Below are 18975 nucleotides of genomic sequence, written 5' to 3'. Positions count from 1 at the left end.
ATGAAACTCCGGTATCATAGTGACAATATTTGAGGGAAAACTCAACTTCAGCCAGTCATTAATAGTTTCCTAATTGTTAAATAATCATCAATTGCCTAATCAATAGGCTACATGTGCCAATACGATCTTCAGTTTCAAAGCTTCATAGGGGAAAACCTTTGTACCAAAAGTGTCTGTCTTTCTGCTAGCAGGCTGGAGAATGTAAAAAGATGACAGATGATAATTGATGGTCCTAATTTTTAGATCCACATTGTCAAAGTGAATGATGACTTTGTGTGACAGCAATAAAAAACTTGTAAGATTGTCTTTGTATTCATACACATGCTTAAGTGATGTGTCAAGTGCTCTCTCTCCTATGGGTTATTACAATAATAATCTTTAATCAACTGTGTTTCTATTATGTCATTTTCTAATGTCCTGATGTTTCGTTGAACAGATCCAGGACACCACAATTGTGTGTTTGTAATCTTAGTTACACCTGTTACATTTCTCCAAACACAAACATACAGTAACACACCAGGTGGAAAATGTTCCTGTCATCTCCCACCCACACACTCACCCTCTCCCTCACACACTCCAAGCTAATTGGGAGTCGCCCCTCGCTGACCTCCCCTCATACTCAGAGTCATCTTCGTGACAGCACAGTCTTGCTCATTATCCCCAACAAGGGTCGGCCTTGTTAGAACCCTAACCGCCGCACCGCACCTGGCTGACATCACAGCAAACCCTGAGTCCCTGCTGCCATGGAAACCACAACTTGGCAACCACAACTTGGCAATGTCCCACTCCACAGGGGATTGATTGGGTGAGCAATGCAGTGAGAGGTGGATTAGGAAGAGTATTATTGTCTCCCTGGGTGAAGAGAACCACGCAGGGTCTGATCTTGGCCAGAAACGGAGAGGACAGTGGACTTACTGGGACAATGATGACTGCCTTGGCCTGAAATCGGTCTAACACAAAGATTAAAGAAGCCTCTGATGTATCCTTTGCTCATTCATTTGCTAACATGCTGCAGTGATTTAAAAACTCTGTAGTGGGCTTTTTGCTGAGCCTTACTTGTGTATTTTAGACGCACTTGAAACTGTTTAATACACAACCATATACAGTAGGTGCAGTAGTAAATATAGTTGCAAAGCAATTTCGCAATGAGAGTTTTTTTCCGATGGCAAAGTGCACACTCAACCATTGACAGAAATGAACAAAACTCAAGTGACACAACGATGTGTCGGACAAACAACCATTACCCTCTCCATAGCTCCCGCTCTGCTCCTCTCTCCTCTTAGGGCAGCAGAGAAGAGGGAAAACCACTCACTGCCTGAGACAGGGAAGCAAAGTGCAGCTGCTATTTGTCATCATCCATTAGTGAACTGGCCAGACCCACAAGCTGCAGTGAGAGCAAATGGTTGGTGGTCACCTGATTTTTGCACCTGATCAGCGCTGTAGGTATTAATTTATTTTGTGTACAACGTGGGTCAACACTGGCTCCATAGGTGACTTCATTTATAAGCACTCAGAGACCTGGTTAGTCAGGTTACATGGTCTATCCTCATTGTTAATGCAGGAAGTAGTGTGCTCCTTATGTAACAAAGGTGGGGAGGTTTGATTGTTTGACAGGTGAGTGCATTTGATACAGACCAGACTTTGCTTCCTGTTACACACCTGCTCTTAATATTTGCCTTAACCCTAACCCTAACAGCAATCCTTTTCTTAACGTAACCACATTGTTTTAGTTGCTTAGCCTTACCTTAACTTTAACCATAGTTTGTGGGCCCTTACCAAGATCATTCCTTAACTTTGACCATAGTGTAGTTGTTAGCCAGATACTTCAGCAAGCAAACTTTTTCTTTTTTATAAAATCACTGCCATTGAACCAGATGGTTTTTCCAGAACTGAAAGTATGGACACTCTTGGCTATAGTGTTAGGTATGGAGGATGACATTATGAGAGAGTATACCAGGAAACATTGAATGTATGTGTTATAATCTAACCCAATGGTGGTGGCAGATGCACATCGAAAAGAGAAGGTTAGTTCCATAACCTACAATGAGCTTTGATGTGACTCTAAAGAAACCTGGAGGAGTATAATCAGTCAACCCTTTGAAACTTCATCTATTTTTCCTGTTTTTTTGTATTATTTTATGCACAGACAGAGAACTAGTTGCAACATGGCTTTGCTAAGCATGCCATTATGTTCAGGCTAAGTTTCTATGAAATTCTATTATTTGGTGTTTCAGTGGACTATTCACATTCTGCTGTTTGCCTGAATCATGTGCTCCTCATCCCTTTGGACTGTTGAGGCACTGGTCTTAGCTCTGACATTGGCTTTGGCACCTAGAGTCCCTTAACTCTTGAATTTACAAGCAAGCTGAAGACTAAATGTCAGCTGTAGAGCTGATTTATAGAGCTTAACTAATAGACAGGCAAAACAGTCCTTATTATAACCCGGTCAATCTGCAAATATGTGTAGATAGAACCGGAGGATGAAACCCTCTTTATTAGTCACATACATGCACACAGCAGAGCACACACAGTGAAATTAGTCCTCTGCATTTAACCCATCCTAGTACTAGGAGAGTACTAGGAGCAGTGGGCAGCTATTGTGCAGCGCCCGGGGAGCAAATGGAGGGGGGATTGGAGGTGTCCGGTGCCTTGCTCAAGGGCACCACAGCAGGGCCTAGGAGGTGAACTGGGACTTCTCCAAGTAGCAGTCCACTTTCCATATTTCAAGTCTGTTCGGGGACTTGAACCTGCAACCCTACGATTCCCAGTCCAAGCCCCTACTGACTGAGCCACTGCTGTGTCCATCTCCAATTGTGATAAATACATTTTTTAAATTCAAACACTTTAAAAACCGGAATTGAACACAAACCAAATCTTGAGAACTCCTGCATTAATACTTAAAAATAATGTGTATCAGCAGTAACCCCAAACTAAAACGCTACGCAATGAAATCCAACAGAAAAGCATTTACATATAAGACGAAAGAGAGATTGAACATATCGAAGGTCTTGAAGAGGTCAACACACAGAGTTGCACAAAGTTGATGGTTATCTGCATAATTCATTGCAGAAGCAGTGCAGTGACCTAGCTTTAAAACCCAGTGCAATACATTACACTGCTCTGAAATGACTTGAGGGAGAGGCCTTGAATTAGGTCTATATGTTAACAAGTCACTTAGAAATGTAAGACTAGGTATGACTATAACAAATTGCAACAGTAGATTCACTATTGGTTGCCAAATAGTTACTTTGTGGTTTATCATTGTTCAAGTACAAGACATTGATCTTTCGGTTTTACGCTAAATTGCTGCTGAACTGAATTTTTTTGGTCATGCTGTTTCTTTTGATTTCATTTTTTTACCAATGCAATTATTTTTATTTGAACTATATTACCCTGTTATACTTGTGCTCATCTTTTTTGGCAGCAAATTTCAATGCTGTTTCTTTTTATTTGTTTGACATAAGGCCTCACGAGTCAATGTTCTGCCATGATATTGGTAATCTTTGCTGGTATTTTTCATCTCCGACTGCTTTTTTGCTCTAAACAGTTCAAGGAATGAAGAGGTTGTTCACCAGGCAACCTATATTCCCCATGTTATCACTGAAGGAGGGGGGCACCACCTGGGATGTGAATCAGATGCAGTCATGATTGGAATACAATGACCTGGCAACACACAGTGTCTCTCTCTTTCTGAGCAAGGTTATCAGCAGAGATTATCAGCAGGACAACAGACAGCTGATTCACATAAGTAGTGAATGTTTTTAGAACAAAACGTACCTTGGCTTGTGATAGCATTTGGCTGCAATTTAGTAGTTGTACGAGAATATGTTGGGCCATGGAAATTATTATGCAACATATATAATATTATGAAATCTTATTTCATTTTTGCCTTAGTGTTAACATAATCCTAATAATTAGCAGTACTGCTTATTACGATCACCATCATTAACTCCCCGGTTGATTAAAGCCGCTTCTTACATCATCTTACATAGTCCACAGGGGGTATAGATAAATAAAAACACACACTTATATACAAATCATGAAATTAAATCTTGACTTTGAAGTATCTAAGGCATGCTAATGCTGCTATAAATGTGGGTCATATGATGCCTCACACTAATTAAGTATTTGTCAACCCCCACTATACTGTATACTTTGCACAGTAACTGTAATGGCCTCAAAGTGGAAGCTGTTTTTTTTTTAATCTTACTGCAGTTGGCTGTTATTTTTTTACAACAGTAATCCTTGCGGTAATGAATAATTTAGAAGTTTTTGGATTTATATGCCTACATTTTAGGCCTATATCACAGATGATCCAACAGCTGCACGTATACTGTACTGTTAGTTGTGAGTGCTCAGATGGTAAAACTGCTCATTGCCACATCTTGCTGATCAATGAAAAATGTTGCCAACTGTCATGAAACTAAGGACAGCTTGGGGTTTTTCATTATTTTTTTCCATTATTTGTATTGGTAATAATAGCACTGTTCACACAAATACAATTGCTGAGATCTGGGCAACATTGCAACAAAAGAACCCCAATGGAAAAGATGTTACCTCTAAATACATATGTACTTTCTTCTCACTGCTGATATGTTTAGCCCAGTTGAACTTTGCTGAAGCAATCTCACTACGTTCGCAAATGTAAGCAAATATTTTAGCGAGATGTCATCAAAACCAATGGGATCATGGCCAAACCAATGAACCAAAATTATAATAAACTCAATAAATCATTAAAATCTCCATATATCATTCAATGTTTTCATTATTCTTTCTATCGCCTCTGTATCATAGTCTTGTGAACTGAATTTAATACGTTGTCAGAATTAATTTCATTAGTGTACACCGCGGGACCAATAGATACATCATAGTTTGACTCTAGAGGTTGCGCAGGGGCAGTAAATCATGTCTCAGATATGTCTCAACAAGAGGTTATTAAGAGTTTGTCCACATCTCATGTATCATCTTCTTAATATAAAAACTTAATGAAGCCTGTTGAGGCTGCAGCAGCAGAGGCCAGGTCTTTGGAAAAAGGATGATAGCATGCTCTCTACACCTCTGGAGTGCACCACTTTTTGCACTTTTCACCAGGCATCTAACTAGGTTGACTCCACCATGCGCTATGAATCTTTAGCAATTAGGCAGAGGAATGGAAAATGGGGTAGGGGATTTGGATAAAGGTAGTTTACAATTATACCCCAGAGTAGCAGGTGCATGTACTGGGAAGACTTTCTTCTTCCTGTCTTGCTGTTAAGGGTTTTAAAGCAACGTATTCAGCAAGATTTTGATAGTGGTATATCAGTGGTACCCAACATAGAGGGGTTGCAAGAACAATCTGAGTGGTTGCACAATGTTTATATTAGGACATTTTTGTTTTTTGAAACACAGGCTGGTTATTCTTTTCTCAGTCTTTAAAATTATAACCTGGTTACTATCACCTGAGAATGTGATAGTAGTACCCAGCTCAGAATGAAGACATATTCATTATGTTGGGAGTGAAATGAAAAGGCTAAACCGCTAACAACCTTTTGGCACTTTAAATATGAAGCTGTCATCATGTTGATGTTGCCATAATAAACAAATCCAGGAAGTTTGTTCACACATCTTTGAAAAACTGGCACATTACCCCCTTGTTAACCAAAAACCTGCTGTTGTTGTACAATCAATATATCAAATGTTAGATATATATAATATGTGAGTGTCAGGGGTGATGTAAGGCCAATTCTTTTACATTTGCATGATCCAGACTAGTTGTCTTTATGCTAAGCTAGTCAAATTGGGTACTAGCTGTAGCAATATGTTTAGCATACAAACATGAGAGAAGTACCCACCTTCATCCCTTACTCTCAGCAAGAACATAAATACACACATTTCTGTAGATGTTGAACTATTACTTAAAAAGGTCACATGCCGAAGTGGTTCAAACACTAGAACCAAAGTCAACTGAGGGAAATTATATGTTTTGGTTCGTTCTAGATTTAATTAGGAGTTGCACAATTCTCCATCAGTTTAGTGGGCGGTTGCTTCCTTCACCCACAGGATATAGAGATTAAAAAGCAGAGGAAAAATAATCTGAATTCTCTAGGATACTCCAATAAATAAGAACACATTATAATTGCTACTGAGCAAGTTTTACACTGCCATTAATGCTGATCATTGCCATGTTTCTAATGATCCCAAACATCTGCTAAAACATACTGTACTTGCAATGTTCAATATGAAATGAACAGCCTGTTGATAACTGATTCAATAAGATGTTTCACTGCCACACACAGTGTGCTCAGCTGGCCTAATCAGAAGCATCTCTCTGGCTTCTCCCAACCCCCCCAATACCCATCACATTAAACTTCTTATTAAGGCCGGGTAGCTCCTCCATCTTGGGACTGATCTGTGATCTACAACACGATAGCCCTTAAGAGAAAACTCAGGAATTAACTTCAAATGAGGCATGATAAACTGCCAACCAGTGAGTGGAGATTTAAGGCTTTATGAAGGCTAATTCAGCGGGCACGAGCAGGCCCCGATTTTTGCCAGGTCACAGAGCAGAAGTCCACACACAATTAAACGAGAGTATAACATTATGATGCTCTCTGCTGAAACACAATCATCCTGGCAATGTGATGAATGAGAGGCATTACTCTACAGTGGGGAGGAGGGACAGCCTGGAGCTGATCAGGAACACACTGAGGGGTTTTTGGTCATCAACATGGAGCTATTAAAGCAGGCCCGGAGCTAGAGCACACACACAGCAAAGGTGCTCTGCATCCACTTCACATGCCTTGTGACGGCTGAGGGAAACAAATATTCTCATCGTCCAAGCATCGCGCTGCAAAAAGCGACACAAAGACGGCGCAGCCCGGCCACGATGAGCCGCTGCCACCTGTGATTATCGCACAAATATTGCTCACATTTAGGTCAATCTGAAAGTAATAGCGTTTTCTCATCAGCAATCCCCCGACACCACCCCCTACTCCGACCCCCACACACCATCGGAGGGAAGGATGGATGGATACATAGATTGATGGCGAGACTAGGTGAAATGGGGGGGTTTCCATTTTTAAGTCCACGATGAAAATGCAAGCGCACTACAGCCCTTTAGCGCATCATAGTAATACAAAAACACAATCAAAACCACGCGTCGGTATTAAAATAATATTGCAAAAACATCTGGCACACACTTCGAACAAAACAGAGCCATATTCCCAGCAGGCGCTCACATTGTAGCATGTTTCGAGCACAGATGGGAGGTGTGAGGCGAGCGGAATGAGGAAACTGGAATGACATTGCGCCTGCTTACTGTAAAATAATTCCCTCGGGGGATGGAGAGCCTCCCTTTTCCCTCTTGACTCCCCTCCTTTCCGACGTGCGATTTCCCCAAAATTCAGACCATGCAAAGCGGGTTGAGGGTCATTCCACCCTCCGAAGCATTTGGTCCGGCAGCGCGGTGTGCAAGAGGAGGAAGGCAAGAGCCAGCATCCGAGAGGAGAGAGCCAGCTGTGAGGAGGAAATGAGGAAGGAAGGAGCGGCCGGGCCGGAGAGCTGCGCACAGGAGAGGAGGCAGAGCAGAGGTGCTCTCTCTCTCTCTCTCTCTCTCTCTCTCTCTCTCTCTCTCTCCCTCTCTCTCTCTCTCTCTCTCCTCTCTCTCTCTCTCTCTCTCTCTCTCTCTCTCTCTCTCGCTCTCTCTCTCTCGCTCGCTCTCTCGCTCTCTCTCTCTAGTTCACAATACAACACCCCCCATCCCTGCCAGACAGACTAACATACGACTTGGGTACCAGTGTCAGCAGCGACACCCACTGGGGAGGTGAGGAACTTCAGTATGGGGGCTGAACAATGCCAAAGAGAGGCAGTAGCCGGAAAATGAAAGACACTTTGCAATTAGCCTATGCGTTAAGACCACGAACTGTATTATATATATAAGATAAAGTTATTAGTGTGCTTAATAGTTGGAAGATTAAGCATTAGAGTCCCAATTATGTTTCCCTTTCAGACACATGTTTTTGTAAACGCCACTTTTCAACACATGTTCAAAGAGAAAAAGGAAATAAAATATACATGAAAAGATACATTAAGCTGTGTCTTCAGTGTTAAAGGTTTGAAAACAATATTGATTCTCTTTGAGCCATGAATTAATATAACTATTAAAGATGCCCTATTATGCTTTGGGTGTGTTCCCTTTCCTATAGTGTGTTATATAGGTTTGATGCATGTAAAGGGTCTGCAAAAGCTAAAATCCCAACGTTCCCTCTGGAGGGAGTTTAATTCACACACATTCTCCCCCTGCCTGATAAACCTCCATTGGACTCCTTTGTTTACTTCCATAACATAGTGACATCACTATGTAACACTCATGCTAGGAGGATATTAAAGGACCCCCATCACCCCAGCAACAATCTGTTCTGTCTGCTGCCGTCTGGCAGACGGTACCACAGCATCCGGACCAAGACCACCAGACTCAGAGACAGTTTTATACCACAGGCTATAAGACTGCTGAACTCCTGAGCTCTGTGAATGTCTACTCACATCTGTTTATAGTACACACATACATATATATATATATATATATATATATATATATTATACACATCTGCAATACATATCTGTTTATAATACACATATCCAATATCTGCCATATACATCTGTTATACGTAATATATGCATCTGTCCATACCTCCTCATTCAACAGTGTAAAGTATTTAAATACTCTCAATGTATTCCACATATGTATATATCTCATATCCTTAAATCTTTATTGTTGTTATTGTAAATATTCTTCTCTCTTTTTGCACTATTTTATTTATCTTATTTGCACCATGTATGTTGAGTTGTTGGAGGAGCATGGGACATAAGATTTTCATTGCCAACATATACGTTGTATATGCTCTGCATATGACAAATAAAACCTTGAAACCTTGCTTCGAGGGAGATCTCTAAGTAGTTGACCAATAACAACAGAGCCGGCCAGCTCACCAATCAGAGCAGACTGGGCTCTTGTTTCAGACCGAGGGGGAAAAGAGGTGCTGACACACAGGCAGAAGAAAGAAAATAAAGACCTTTTTGATGATGTAAAGGTACAAATATAAACCTGAAAATAAGCATAATTTTACCATTGGAAAATCATTAAAATGTGACTTTTATTATACAGTTTGTTTGCATACAGTTCCATAGACTTTAAAAGGCATCTTTAAATTGAAGAGAGGGCTGAAAGAGGGCATTATCGTATTTTTGGCAACCACTGAAAATAAATTGTTTACCCCTAATGGCAGTTTCAGAAACCAAGTGGCCTACATTGTTTCCATAGTGAGCCATGCCATAACCTTTATTTTATGCCCCCTAAACATATTCCACCCCATACTGTTTCCTAACTAAAACCCTCCCCCTTTGTTGAGTAGACTATAATGGAATATACAATTTATGCAGAGACAGACACGCCAATGCAGGACAAAGACTTAACTAAGGGGCGTTAGTACACAAATGAACTCTGGATAAAAAAAGTTTATAACCCATTTTTATGGAGCCATGTCTATCTTCTGACTCTTTTCTGTTTCTGGCTTTATCTATATTTATCTCCCTCTCTTCCATCCTCTCTCTTTTATTTCCCTTCCTCTTTGTCTAACATTTCTTTGTTCAGCCAACTGTAAGCTATATCCAAATGCCACAGTCAGTAGCATCAATGGCAATCTAAATCTTGCACACATTGTTCTCACATGCACTGTTTGCTTCATTGCATAAGAAATGAATTTGGATGCTCAGATTATACACACACTGCAGCCAAAATGTCATACTCTTAACAGTGGAAAAATGAACAATTTGTTAAAAAAATCTTTAAATATGACTACAGGCATGTACTTATAAATGCTGAATTGTTATTTGTTAATCCGTGAGTGCTTATTTTGTTGCTATATCATCCATAGTATGCTCTCCTCACAGTATTTCTTGCAGTATACTCTATTTGAGCTATTCTTACCTGTAGCCTCTCCTTTGCTGTTCTAATGATCTGACATCTCCACAGGGATCATTAAAGTTTCATCTGACCTAATCTAATAATTGAATTCCCCTTAAGCAAGGCACTTGTCTGCTCCAGTGAAGCTGCTCAGCGTCCATCAGTGTGGCTGTACTGAGAAGCTGCTGGCAGGTGTGTGTGTATGTGTGTCACGCTGCAGGCTCATTTAAGTCTATGTGAACACAAAATAATATGTCACCGTGTGGATTGAAAGTGTTGATGCGACAGTGTGGAAATTATGTTGCAGTGGGGATTTGGTATTTGCACTGTGCCATGTTGCTTCTTGAACTTGTGATGAAAATACACACAGCTCCCACCTTCCACACTTGAGCACAGTGATGTCATGCAAGACCTAAAGACGATTAGTCACAGACTGAGTGACTCACTTTGCCCTCCATTTATCTATCAATCACCTATTCAACCATTTTATTGCAATTTTTCTCTAAAGACCCAATCTGTGATTTTTTTAACATATAAATAATCAGCCCAGGCTCATTTCCTGGGGCCTCAAATACAGATGTTTGTCACATCAGCATTTGATCCGTCAAACAAGACACCTCTTTGCATTTGTGTGGGCTGCACCAAGGTTTCAATTAACTACAATGTAAACCTATCAGCTGCAACATAAGATGCTCAGGGTGGCCTCCACCAATAAGAGGGTCAGTAGTTCATCACCAGCCTTTGCAGTAAAGTAGTGGCATGGGGGCGGCTGTGGCGCAGTGGGATGGTGCGCTGATCCTCAAATCAGGGGAGAACAGGTTCGAGCAGGTTTGAGCCCCACTGCAGTGAGCATGTCATTGTGTCCCTGGGCAAGGCATTGCACCCCAAATTGCTCCTGTGCGGATTACATACAGTATTAAATGAATGCAAGTCGCTTTGGACTTTACCTAGGAGACCTCTTTCTGTGTCTCTAAACATTAGTTAATTTAAGTTTTGTTATGAAACTTAGTTCAACCCAAGCAGTTCTCTTTTATTCAACCTTCCCAGGTTGATTTGTTGTCTGTGTTTACTGCAACCATAGTGAAGTAAAGTTTGACGCATAGGAGCTACCAAGTGAGTTAAAAAGATGTGCCGTATAGCTCACATGTTCATAAGGATCAATTGCACTTTAATTAAGGCACTGAATGTATTGTTTAAAGTGACGGTAAGAAGTCTTAACCAAGCGCCAATATATCACGTGTGTGTATCCTGGCATATTCCAGTATGTTTCTGTATATTTTCTGAAAGGTTGGCTTTTATGCCAGGGATTGTCATCTGAAACCTGATATGGTATCTGTCTTATGATCACAGGCCTTTGCATCTACCTGGTATTGATAAGGATACCTGCTATCTCATTTTGACTACATTGCGTTTGGATCATAAATGAATTAAGTGGAGCTGGTTAGTGTTAGAAAAGGAGATTATTCTGCTGCATGTGCCTTACTTATTCTGTCATTTTTAGCTATAATGGCAGCATGGTTCCATGGATGGCAATGAGGTCAGTCAGCCAAGGATACCACTAGTTTGTTGACTATTGTTTGGAAGTCTTGTCTTTGGCATTTTGCCATTCAACCTCTTGTGTTTTGTTTCTGGAACTAGAAGTGAGACAAAGATGTTGAGTGGAATACAAACAAACGCTTTTCAAGACATTATGTGGCGGCCAAAGGCTTACAACAAACATCTATAAAGTGAAAACACACTACGAAAAGGTAGTTTTAAGATACTTTCAATTTGCAAAGCTGGTACATCAGCGTGTTAGCATTGCATTTTGAGCATGAAATACATAAGTCCAGCTTTAAAAGACCGCTAGCATGGCTTAAGAAATTTGTTATTTTTCTAAAGAAATGTACTGACCGATTACATGTATATTTTTACAGACCACCTCCAGATTTGGTGTACCTGAATCAATAGCACCGTGAATTCACATTAACCTATTCCAACTTCATCATCCAAAATCCATATTAAAGTATCATGCTATAAAAAAGTACCGCTTTTGGTCCAATTTAAATGTAACAGTCAGGTTAATGCTGAAATGATGTCTTATCTCCAGCGCAGCTCCTGTAATGAATCAGTGTGTAGACCCAGGGCTGCTGACCACATCTTCTTTAGTGAATAAAAAAGAAAAAGAACCTCCACGTTAGAATCAAATACATAGGATGAAGCCATAGATACAAAAAAATCAATTGTCAACTAGAGAGTTAAAACACGAACGTATAGTGTCAAAACTGTGTTAGACAAGTGTTGTGAAAATCTCCAAACTGCCAAGAAGTCAATGAGCAGCAATGTAAACAACAAATTGCATAACAAGTAAGATTCCTGCATTCAAAATTCTACTTGCGTAAAGCTATCAGAGTCTTGCCAGTAAAGTTATCAATAGATTAACAGCACTGTAAGGGTACACAACCATCTGTATGTCATAAATGTTTGTTTTTGTGTTTGATTTACCTGGCTGTTGGGGGAGTTTCTTTCCTTGTGGAGCAAAAGGCGTGGCTGACAGCTAGGACCACTTATTACCTGAAAGCAATTGGGTCAAACCATTTGCTGCAATGTCAAGGGGGGTTTGCACTCAGTTGTCATTGTTTTCTTAGTCGATCTTCTTTATCCTTTGTGTGTTCTTTTTTTTTTGGCCCAAACATTATATATACTGTATATGTCCCCTCATGTGACTTTGTGGAGGCTAGGTTGTTAATCTGTTTAGTTGCTATTGTATTGGTTGAAGTTATGTTGTGTTGACCTTTTTTATAGAGCAAGTTAGTAGGATTCTTGGTTTCTAATGTTTTTTGGTTAAATAAAAACCCAGTTAATTGTAAAATATGACAATGGACTAGTCAAAACACTTGAGACTGCTTTTAAATAACCCATTGTGACATTAACTCTCTAACTGCAATGTGCTGTATATTATGATCAATTGTAGTTTACTTTCACAATTCTGCAAGTTTTCCAGACCAGTGGCCTGTCTGCTGATTGAGTGGAGCAGCCAATTGAGAAAATATCCATCACAGAAAAAAACAGGTGCTTCTGTGAAAGAGTAAAACAAGAATACAGAGAGATAAAGTGCAGCAGTGCAGAGAGCCAGTGAATAAGGGAGCTGTGCCTCTGTGGATCCTGTCACCAGCACAGATCTGAAGGTAAAGCTTTCAAAGACGGTGGGAGGGAGCTGATCTCAAGTCTTTGCCACTAAGCAGATTCTGTTTTAAAACTTCCCACATGTGTTCTGCAGAAAACCCTTTGCCACAAGTACGAAGAGGAGAAGATGTTTCCACAGCAACACATGCTAAGATGCTCATAGCCTTCCCTGTTTAAGCTAGAGTCATACATGTTTAAAGGTCAACACGTATTTGTATTTCTGTGTACTACACCTGTTGTTTTTGTATGTCTTCTTAGGGGTGGAAGCATAAATCAGTATTTTGTCTTCACAACACAGTTGAATAATCTGTGAACACTATTGTTTTAAATCAATTAAACTTTTAAAAACATTTTTGCCTCAATACCTTGTTGACGGAAACAAAAATGTGGATTTTTTTTTATCTGAGCTGATTACTGGTAGATTGCAGGTTGCTTTGTTCAAGATAAATGCTGACAGCAGCTCCATCCTGTGGTAAATCAAAGCATAACATACAATTATCTCCTGACATAATCTGGTTTACACATCCTCATACAAGAGCAACTCCACACCTATGATTCACTGAGCTCAAATCATCAGTTTGTGTGCATTTCAATTCAAGATGGGTTTTTATGAAGGGATATATATTCAATTACCTTTCAGCATCACAAGACACTGCAGTATGTCAGTCATCTGAACGAAAAAGTGCAGCAGTCTGTAAAACGAATCTAATATTAAAATAAGACCATGATACACAATTGTTACTTTAACTATTATGTTTGAACTGCTAGTAGAACAATATCCCATAATTTAACCAACAACATCATAGATTGATTGATAAATGGATGTTTTATTCATGTTGATGAGATTTACGAGGTGATCACGAATGCAGCATAGGCCTCGGTGCTGCTCAGAGCTCTCGCCTCTCATCCTTTTGTGTCTCCTCTCCAATCAGCGCTCAGATAAAGGTTCCTCATTTCTGATTGGTCAAGAAGGAGGAAGATGCGACGGCAATGGAGAATAGACTGGGGACTTTTCACAGCATCCTACTGATGCGATTCATATTGTTAGATGATTTCCATGTGTTGACTCGTCGCGGTATGTAGTGTAAGGAGTTGAAATTGTTACCTACTTGACGTGGGTTGTTTCCGGAATTTTTCTTTGGTTTTGTTAGTTTGTAGGCTCGTTTGACGCGATGTTGGGCCTGTCGAGGTGCTTATTCTAGGTGAAGTCACTCCCAAGAAATGTAGCTTGTGGTTACAGCACTGGTAGAGCTGTCACTTAAGGTAAGACATTTCCAAAACGGGACTTGGACTAATACAATGACGTAATGAGTTATTCTGGATATCTAATTTGACTTGCGGCAAATCTGATTCTTGTTGATTCTTTACTTGTGGGCCAAATTATGGACGGGCGACCTGGTTAGCATGATATAGCCTACTTCAAAATGTAAAGCTGTGAAAATAAATATAAAGCACATTAGGACAATAATTCAATTCTTAAACTAGTGGCTTAAAACGCGTGCTATATTACTGCATTCTTATCTTGTGTCCAACAGGGGTAATGTTAGAGTAAATAAGGAGGCCTTGTATCTCTCAAGCAGGCTACTTTTCTTAAAATGAACTATTAAAATGATGCACAGACACAATGCATACATATTATAATCTGGTGTAATAATATGGTTTCTTTACAGTTGTCTGCTTTTACTTTTGGTTCATTAATCATAGGGCTTTTTTGGACATTTGTACAGTGTGGTATTGCTACTTTAACTTAAGCAAAGATATAAATACTTCCTTCTCCTCTATAGATTAAGATGTAACATGATGATTATGCATATTTTATGTGTTATATTGTCGAGTCTTTCAAGAAACTGTGTGGAGAACTAACTGTTGAAAATTGTTGATGTTTATTTGCTCACTGATGAATAGAGCTGCTCCTCTTGTAGGTGTTGCTGTGTGAACGATGCATGAGCGATGTCTGATGTTGAGGCCACGTACGCAGACTTCATCGCCTCTGGCAGGACGGGACGCAGGAACGCCATGCACGACATTCTGCAGAGTCCCAGCGACCCTGATGGGAGAGAACTGCCCCTCACCCTGTCTCTGTCCCAGCTGCACATCAACGCAGGAGGAGGAGGTAAACCACCGTCTTATTCTGGAGGGGATTGTTTTGGATTTGTAATCTAAGTTTGTGTGTATAGGGTTATTTGTTTGTGTCAGGTTTAAATGATTTGCTTTGCTTAAGAGTTTCTTTTAATCTGTTTTATTGTCGACTAATGGCTTAATATTATGAAGTCTTGCATCTTTGAAAAGCTGAACTGCATTGAGAGGCTTAAAGTAACTTTTGTTAACCCCACATTGTATAAGATTTTCCAAATGTAAAGGTCATTCATCCCAATCTTTACACTTTCACTCCAAACCAAATTATCTTGATTTTATTTTGTTCCTTTTTTCTCTTAATATCTTCTCGCTGCCAAGTGCACACAAACAACAAGGATACAACACTGATTTATCGTCATTGTACAGCACAGGGTTGTGAAACAAAATGTAGTTATAATCCCATTCATTCATTGGTTATGCTCCTATTTTATAATGTCTATTAAAACATTTTCATTTTCCTATTTCTAGAAAAAATCCAGCATCTCGTCCTGTTTTTCGGAAAAAATGCCCATTTTTTTGTTAGGTAAAGTGGTGTATTTAAGTAAAACTTAAGTTCAATAATTTGATCTTTAAGCTTTAAAAAATCCAACCAAAACAGTCTTTCGGGGTTGTGTACCACTCATGAGTGACATTAAATTCAGAATTTCCCATGTATGATTAAAATGAATAGCAAAATGATCTGGGTTCTTCATTTGGTCAGAAGAAAAAGTATAAAAAAATCTGTTTTTGCGAAAGCCATAATTCTTTCCTGAACATTAAGGATGATTTGGACCTAGGACTATGGCCTGGGACATGCAAAATAAGTAATATAATCACATTATTATTTACGTCCTGTAAATCGTACTTCCTTTCCACATGTCACTGCAGATGGAGACGACACTGAGGACAGCCAGAGCTCTTCGTCCTCGGCACACAGGGAGATGGGGCAGAGGAACAGCTAACCTGTCACACTCTCTTGCCAGTGGACAGAGAGCTACGAGATGGATTCCAGTCGCCATTGTGACAAAAGCTTTTGTTCAAAGTGGGCTGGTAGCTGGAGGCTAGTCCACCACTGCTGAGGTGCCTAAAAGCAGGGCACTGAACCCCTCATCTTTATGTAGAGGCGCTGTGCTGCGATGTGACCACCCAGTGCTCTCATGTCCCTGTGGCTCTGCTGTGCACTAGAATAACAGACTGTTGGCAGGGCTGTATTTCAGAGTTGGAGTGAGCAGAGAGACAAATGTGTAGCTCATGTACAGCTGATTTTACTTTCAGTCTTAGTTACTAAACACGCAGGCTGGAGGAAGGAATGAAAAGAGACAATAGACAGAGATCTTATGTGTAGTTGTGCAAGCAATTTGTAAGACCACTGAGACGTGCTGATGTAATGGGTCACAGTGGGAGTAGCATGTTTGTAGTGATGCTGATAGAGATTATATTGCCAGTTAATGGCCTGTGCTTCCTCTGAATTGACAATACCATGGAGGGAATTGGACTACTTGGTTGGAGTAGTTGGGAAACACCATGTACAAAAACACTGGGGCTTACTTTATCTGTTGAAAATATGTTCACTGATTCTATTGTGTTTTATGAGACAAAATCCAGTAATATTCTGTATGTGAAATTGTTTTTTACTGTAGAAAGCCAAATATAGATGGTGGTGTGAAAGTGTTCTGTTAAACAACAATAATTAATATACATTTTAATTGACTACAGTATGAATGACGTGTTTTATTCAGACTCAGTGGTTAAAAATGATGATGATGCTGTACTATCTTTTAAGATGTTTATACTTTTTGTTACTTTTTTATGATGCCGTTATAATCAAAACCTTCAAAAAAGTTTGACATTTTTAGGAATATGCTTTTTCTGTTTCTTGCTGAGAGTAAGATAAGAGGATTGATGTTGGTCTTATAGGCTGAATGCTAGATATGTTGCTGCATTTAGCGGAAGGTTAGCTTGGCTAAGGATGCAAAGTGGACACGGAGAAACAGCTAGCCTATCTCTGTCCAGAGGATCAGTCAATAACTACCAGCCCCTCTCAAGTTTACTAACTCACATATCGTAATGTTATATCATGTTTTCATACCTGGTACAAAAACTGACGTGTCAAAACAAAAACCAGTTGCCAGGCTATCAGCAGAGACTCAAGGAAGTTAGCCGTGTTTTTTCACCTTGGATTTTGTACAGAATAAAAAAATGAAATAATATGTGTTATTAGTGAGCGTAAGAGGTGCTGGTAGGCAGACTGTGTAACCTTCAGACTGAGCAAGGCGAGCTGTTTCTACTTGTTCCCACGTGTCATGTTAGCTAAGCTGAAAGCTGTGGTATCAAAGTTTATGTCAATGTCTTTGGACCTTGAACTGTTACCTACTATATATACAGCTGTAGGAAAAAACCACTGCACATTTTTTCTACATGTATGGCAGCCATTCCAGTGTCTGTTGAATCCCAACACAGACAACAATTGTCAGTAGTTTATAGAATACAATCAAAAAAATACAAGTAATAATTTAACTCAAAGACTTACCTATAAATAATAAAACAGAAAGAGAAATGATAATGCTAAAGTGGTCTCTTAATCTGTTCCGCGGCTGTGTAACATTTTTAGAATGTTAGAGTCAGTTTTGGTTCGTTTGTTTGTGAAAATATGTGTTCTGTGACAGACTCTTGTTATTTAGTTGGCTACCTTAAGCTAACTCTTTATTGCTCTGGCTACATTTTTAGCATTCAGACATGAGAGAGGTATCTATCTTCTTGTCTTATTCCCAGCAGTAAGGTGAACACATTTTTCTCAAAATATTAAACTATTCGATAAATGTAGATATGCAATACTCAGTGGAGCTTCCAGTTAGTGTAACATGTTTGTGTGAAAGTTTCGATCTATGACATTGAGGCTGCCTACCGGCTTCTTTGTGTAATAATGGATGCATCCCATAATCATCATCTGTAAAGACCATCATGCATGCACTCTTAAAACTGTGTACTTTGTTATTTTTCTTGTATAATCTCACCGTAATACTGCAGCTTGACTGCGCCTCCTTCTTAGTCATGCTGAAGATCTTACAGCAAGTATAACTCTTTTTTAAATATTACTTATTCAATCAGGTTTTCAAGTTGTAAACTGCCATGTGACCATAGTGACTCCCACCCGCTTTGTCAACACTGTATAGCCTAACTGTTCATAACTCAGCATGTAGAGTTATAGCAGGTGCATGATTCTGTGTAGGTGTTTCTCGGACTGTCTATAACCATGTTTTCTACTCTGTGTCAAAACAAAATAAATAACTTATGACAGTAAAATGGAAAGTTCATTATCTTGTTGTTGTTCTCTTGTACTTCTGCAGTTTGGCCAAAAGGTTGCACTGTAGGAGAACTTATACAACCGACAGAAACTAAAGCATGACCCTCAAACTTTGGATATACATAAGCATTTTTTACACCTTTCAAAGTTTTTCATAAAAAAGGAAATTATATCCGATAAGATATATATCCTATGATAAGGATCCTATGTCAAAATCTTTAACAGGACATTGCAAAGGGATTCTTTTGTTTGCCTTTTATGATGTATTGTAAAATTATTCTCTACTTCAACATTATCCAGTATGATTTATCTGTATTTACAGACCATCAACGTGCTGTGCCCCACTGTCAGTGTGTGTAATCTTGGTGGGTGAGGGAGTGTGCGTTGCTGATTATTCAAATAATCATTAGACAATTGTACCAGGAAGTTTCAGTGAGAAAAAAAAATCCCC

The 18975-nt window shown here is 39.5% G+C and overlaps 2 protein-coding genes across 2 annotated transcripts in view; one reads left to right on the top strand and one right to left on the bottom strand.

The window, feature by feature from the left end:
* ctnnd2b (catenin (cadherin-associated protein), delta 2b) overlaps window positions 1-7514 on the bottom strand; it is a 136533-nt gene extending 129019 nt beyond the window's left edge. The window contains 1 exon segment of the mRNA XM_063886804.1: window positions 7298-7514. The gene's annotated coding sequence lies outside the window, so the exon portion shown is untranslated.
* A 6579-nt stretch (window positions 7515-14093) lies between these two features.
* On the top strand, window positions 14094-18495 carry LOC134865665 (cAMP-dependent protein kinase inhibitor alpha-like). Its single transcript, XM_063885325.1, has 3 exons — window positions 14094-14368; window positions 15028-15218; window positions 16109-18495. Exons 2-3 carry the CDS (start codon window positions 15056-15058, stop codon window positions 16180-16182), a joined length of 237 nt encoding a protein of 78 aa, XP_063741395.1. The 5' UTR covers window positions 14094-14368; window positions 15028-15055; the 3' UTR covers window positions 16183-18495.
* Window positions 18496-18975: the final 480 nt, after the last annotated feature.

Source organism: Eleginops maclovinus, chromosome 6, assembly GCF_036324505.1.
Source record: "Eleginops maclovinus isolate JMC-PN-2008 ecotype Puerto Natales chromosome 6, JC_Emac_rtc_rv5, whole genome shotgun sequence".
NCBI classification, from domain to species: domain Eukaryota; kingdom Metazoa; phylum Chordata; class Actinopteri; order Perciformes; family Eleginopidae; genus Eleginops; species Eleginops maclovinus.
The sequence above is the reverse complement of the archived record's forward strand: the minus strand, read 5'-3'. Positions and strand labels throughout refer to the sequence as shown.

What these genes read in the sequence shown, in the direction of transcription:
- LOC134865665 (XM_063885325.1), top strand. Translation starts at nt 15,056, where the DNA reads ATGTCTGATGTTGAGGCCACGTACGCAGACTTCATCGCCTCTGGCAGG. An exon ending in CATCAACGCAGGAGGAGGAG is followed by an intron (nt 15,219 to 16,108) that starts GTAAACCACCGT and finishes ATGTCACTGCAG; the next exon opens with ATGGAGACGACACTGAGGAC.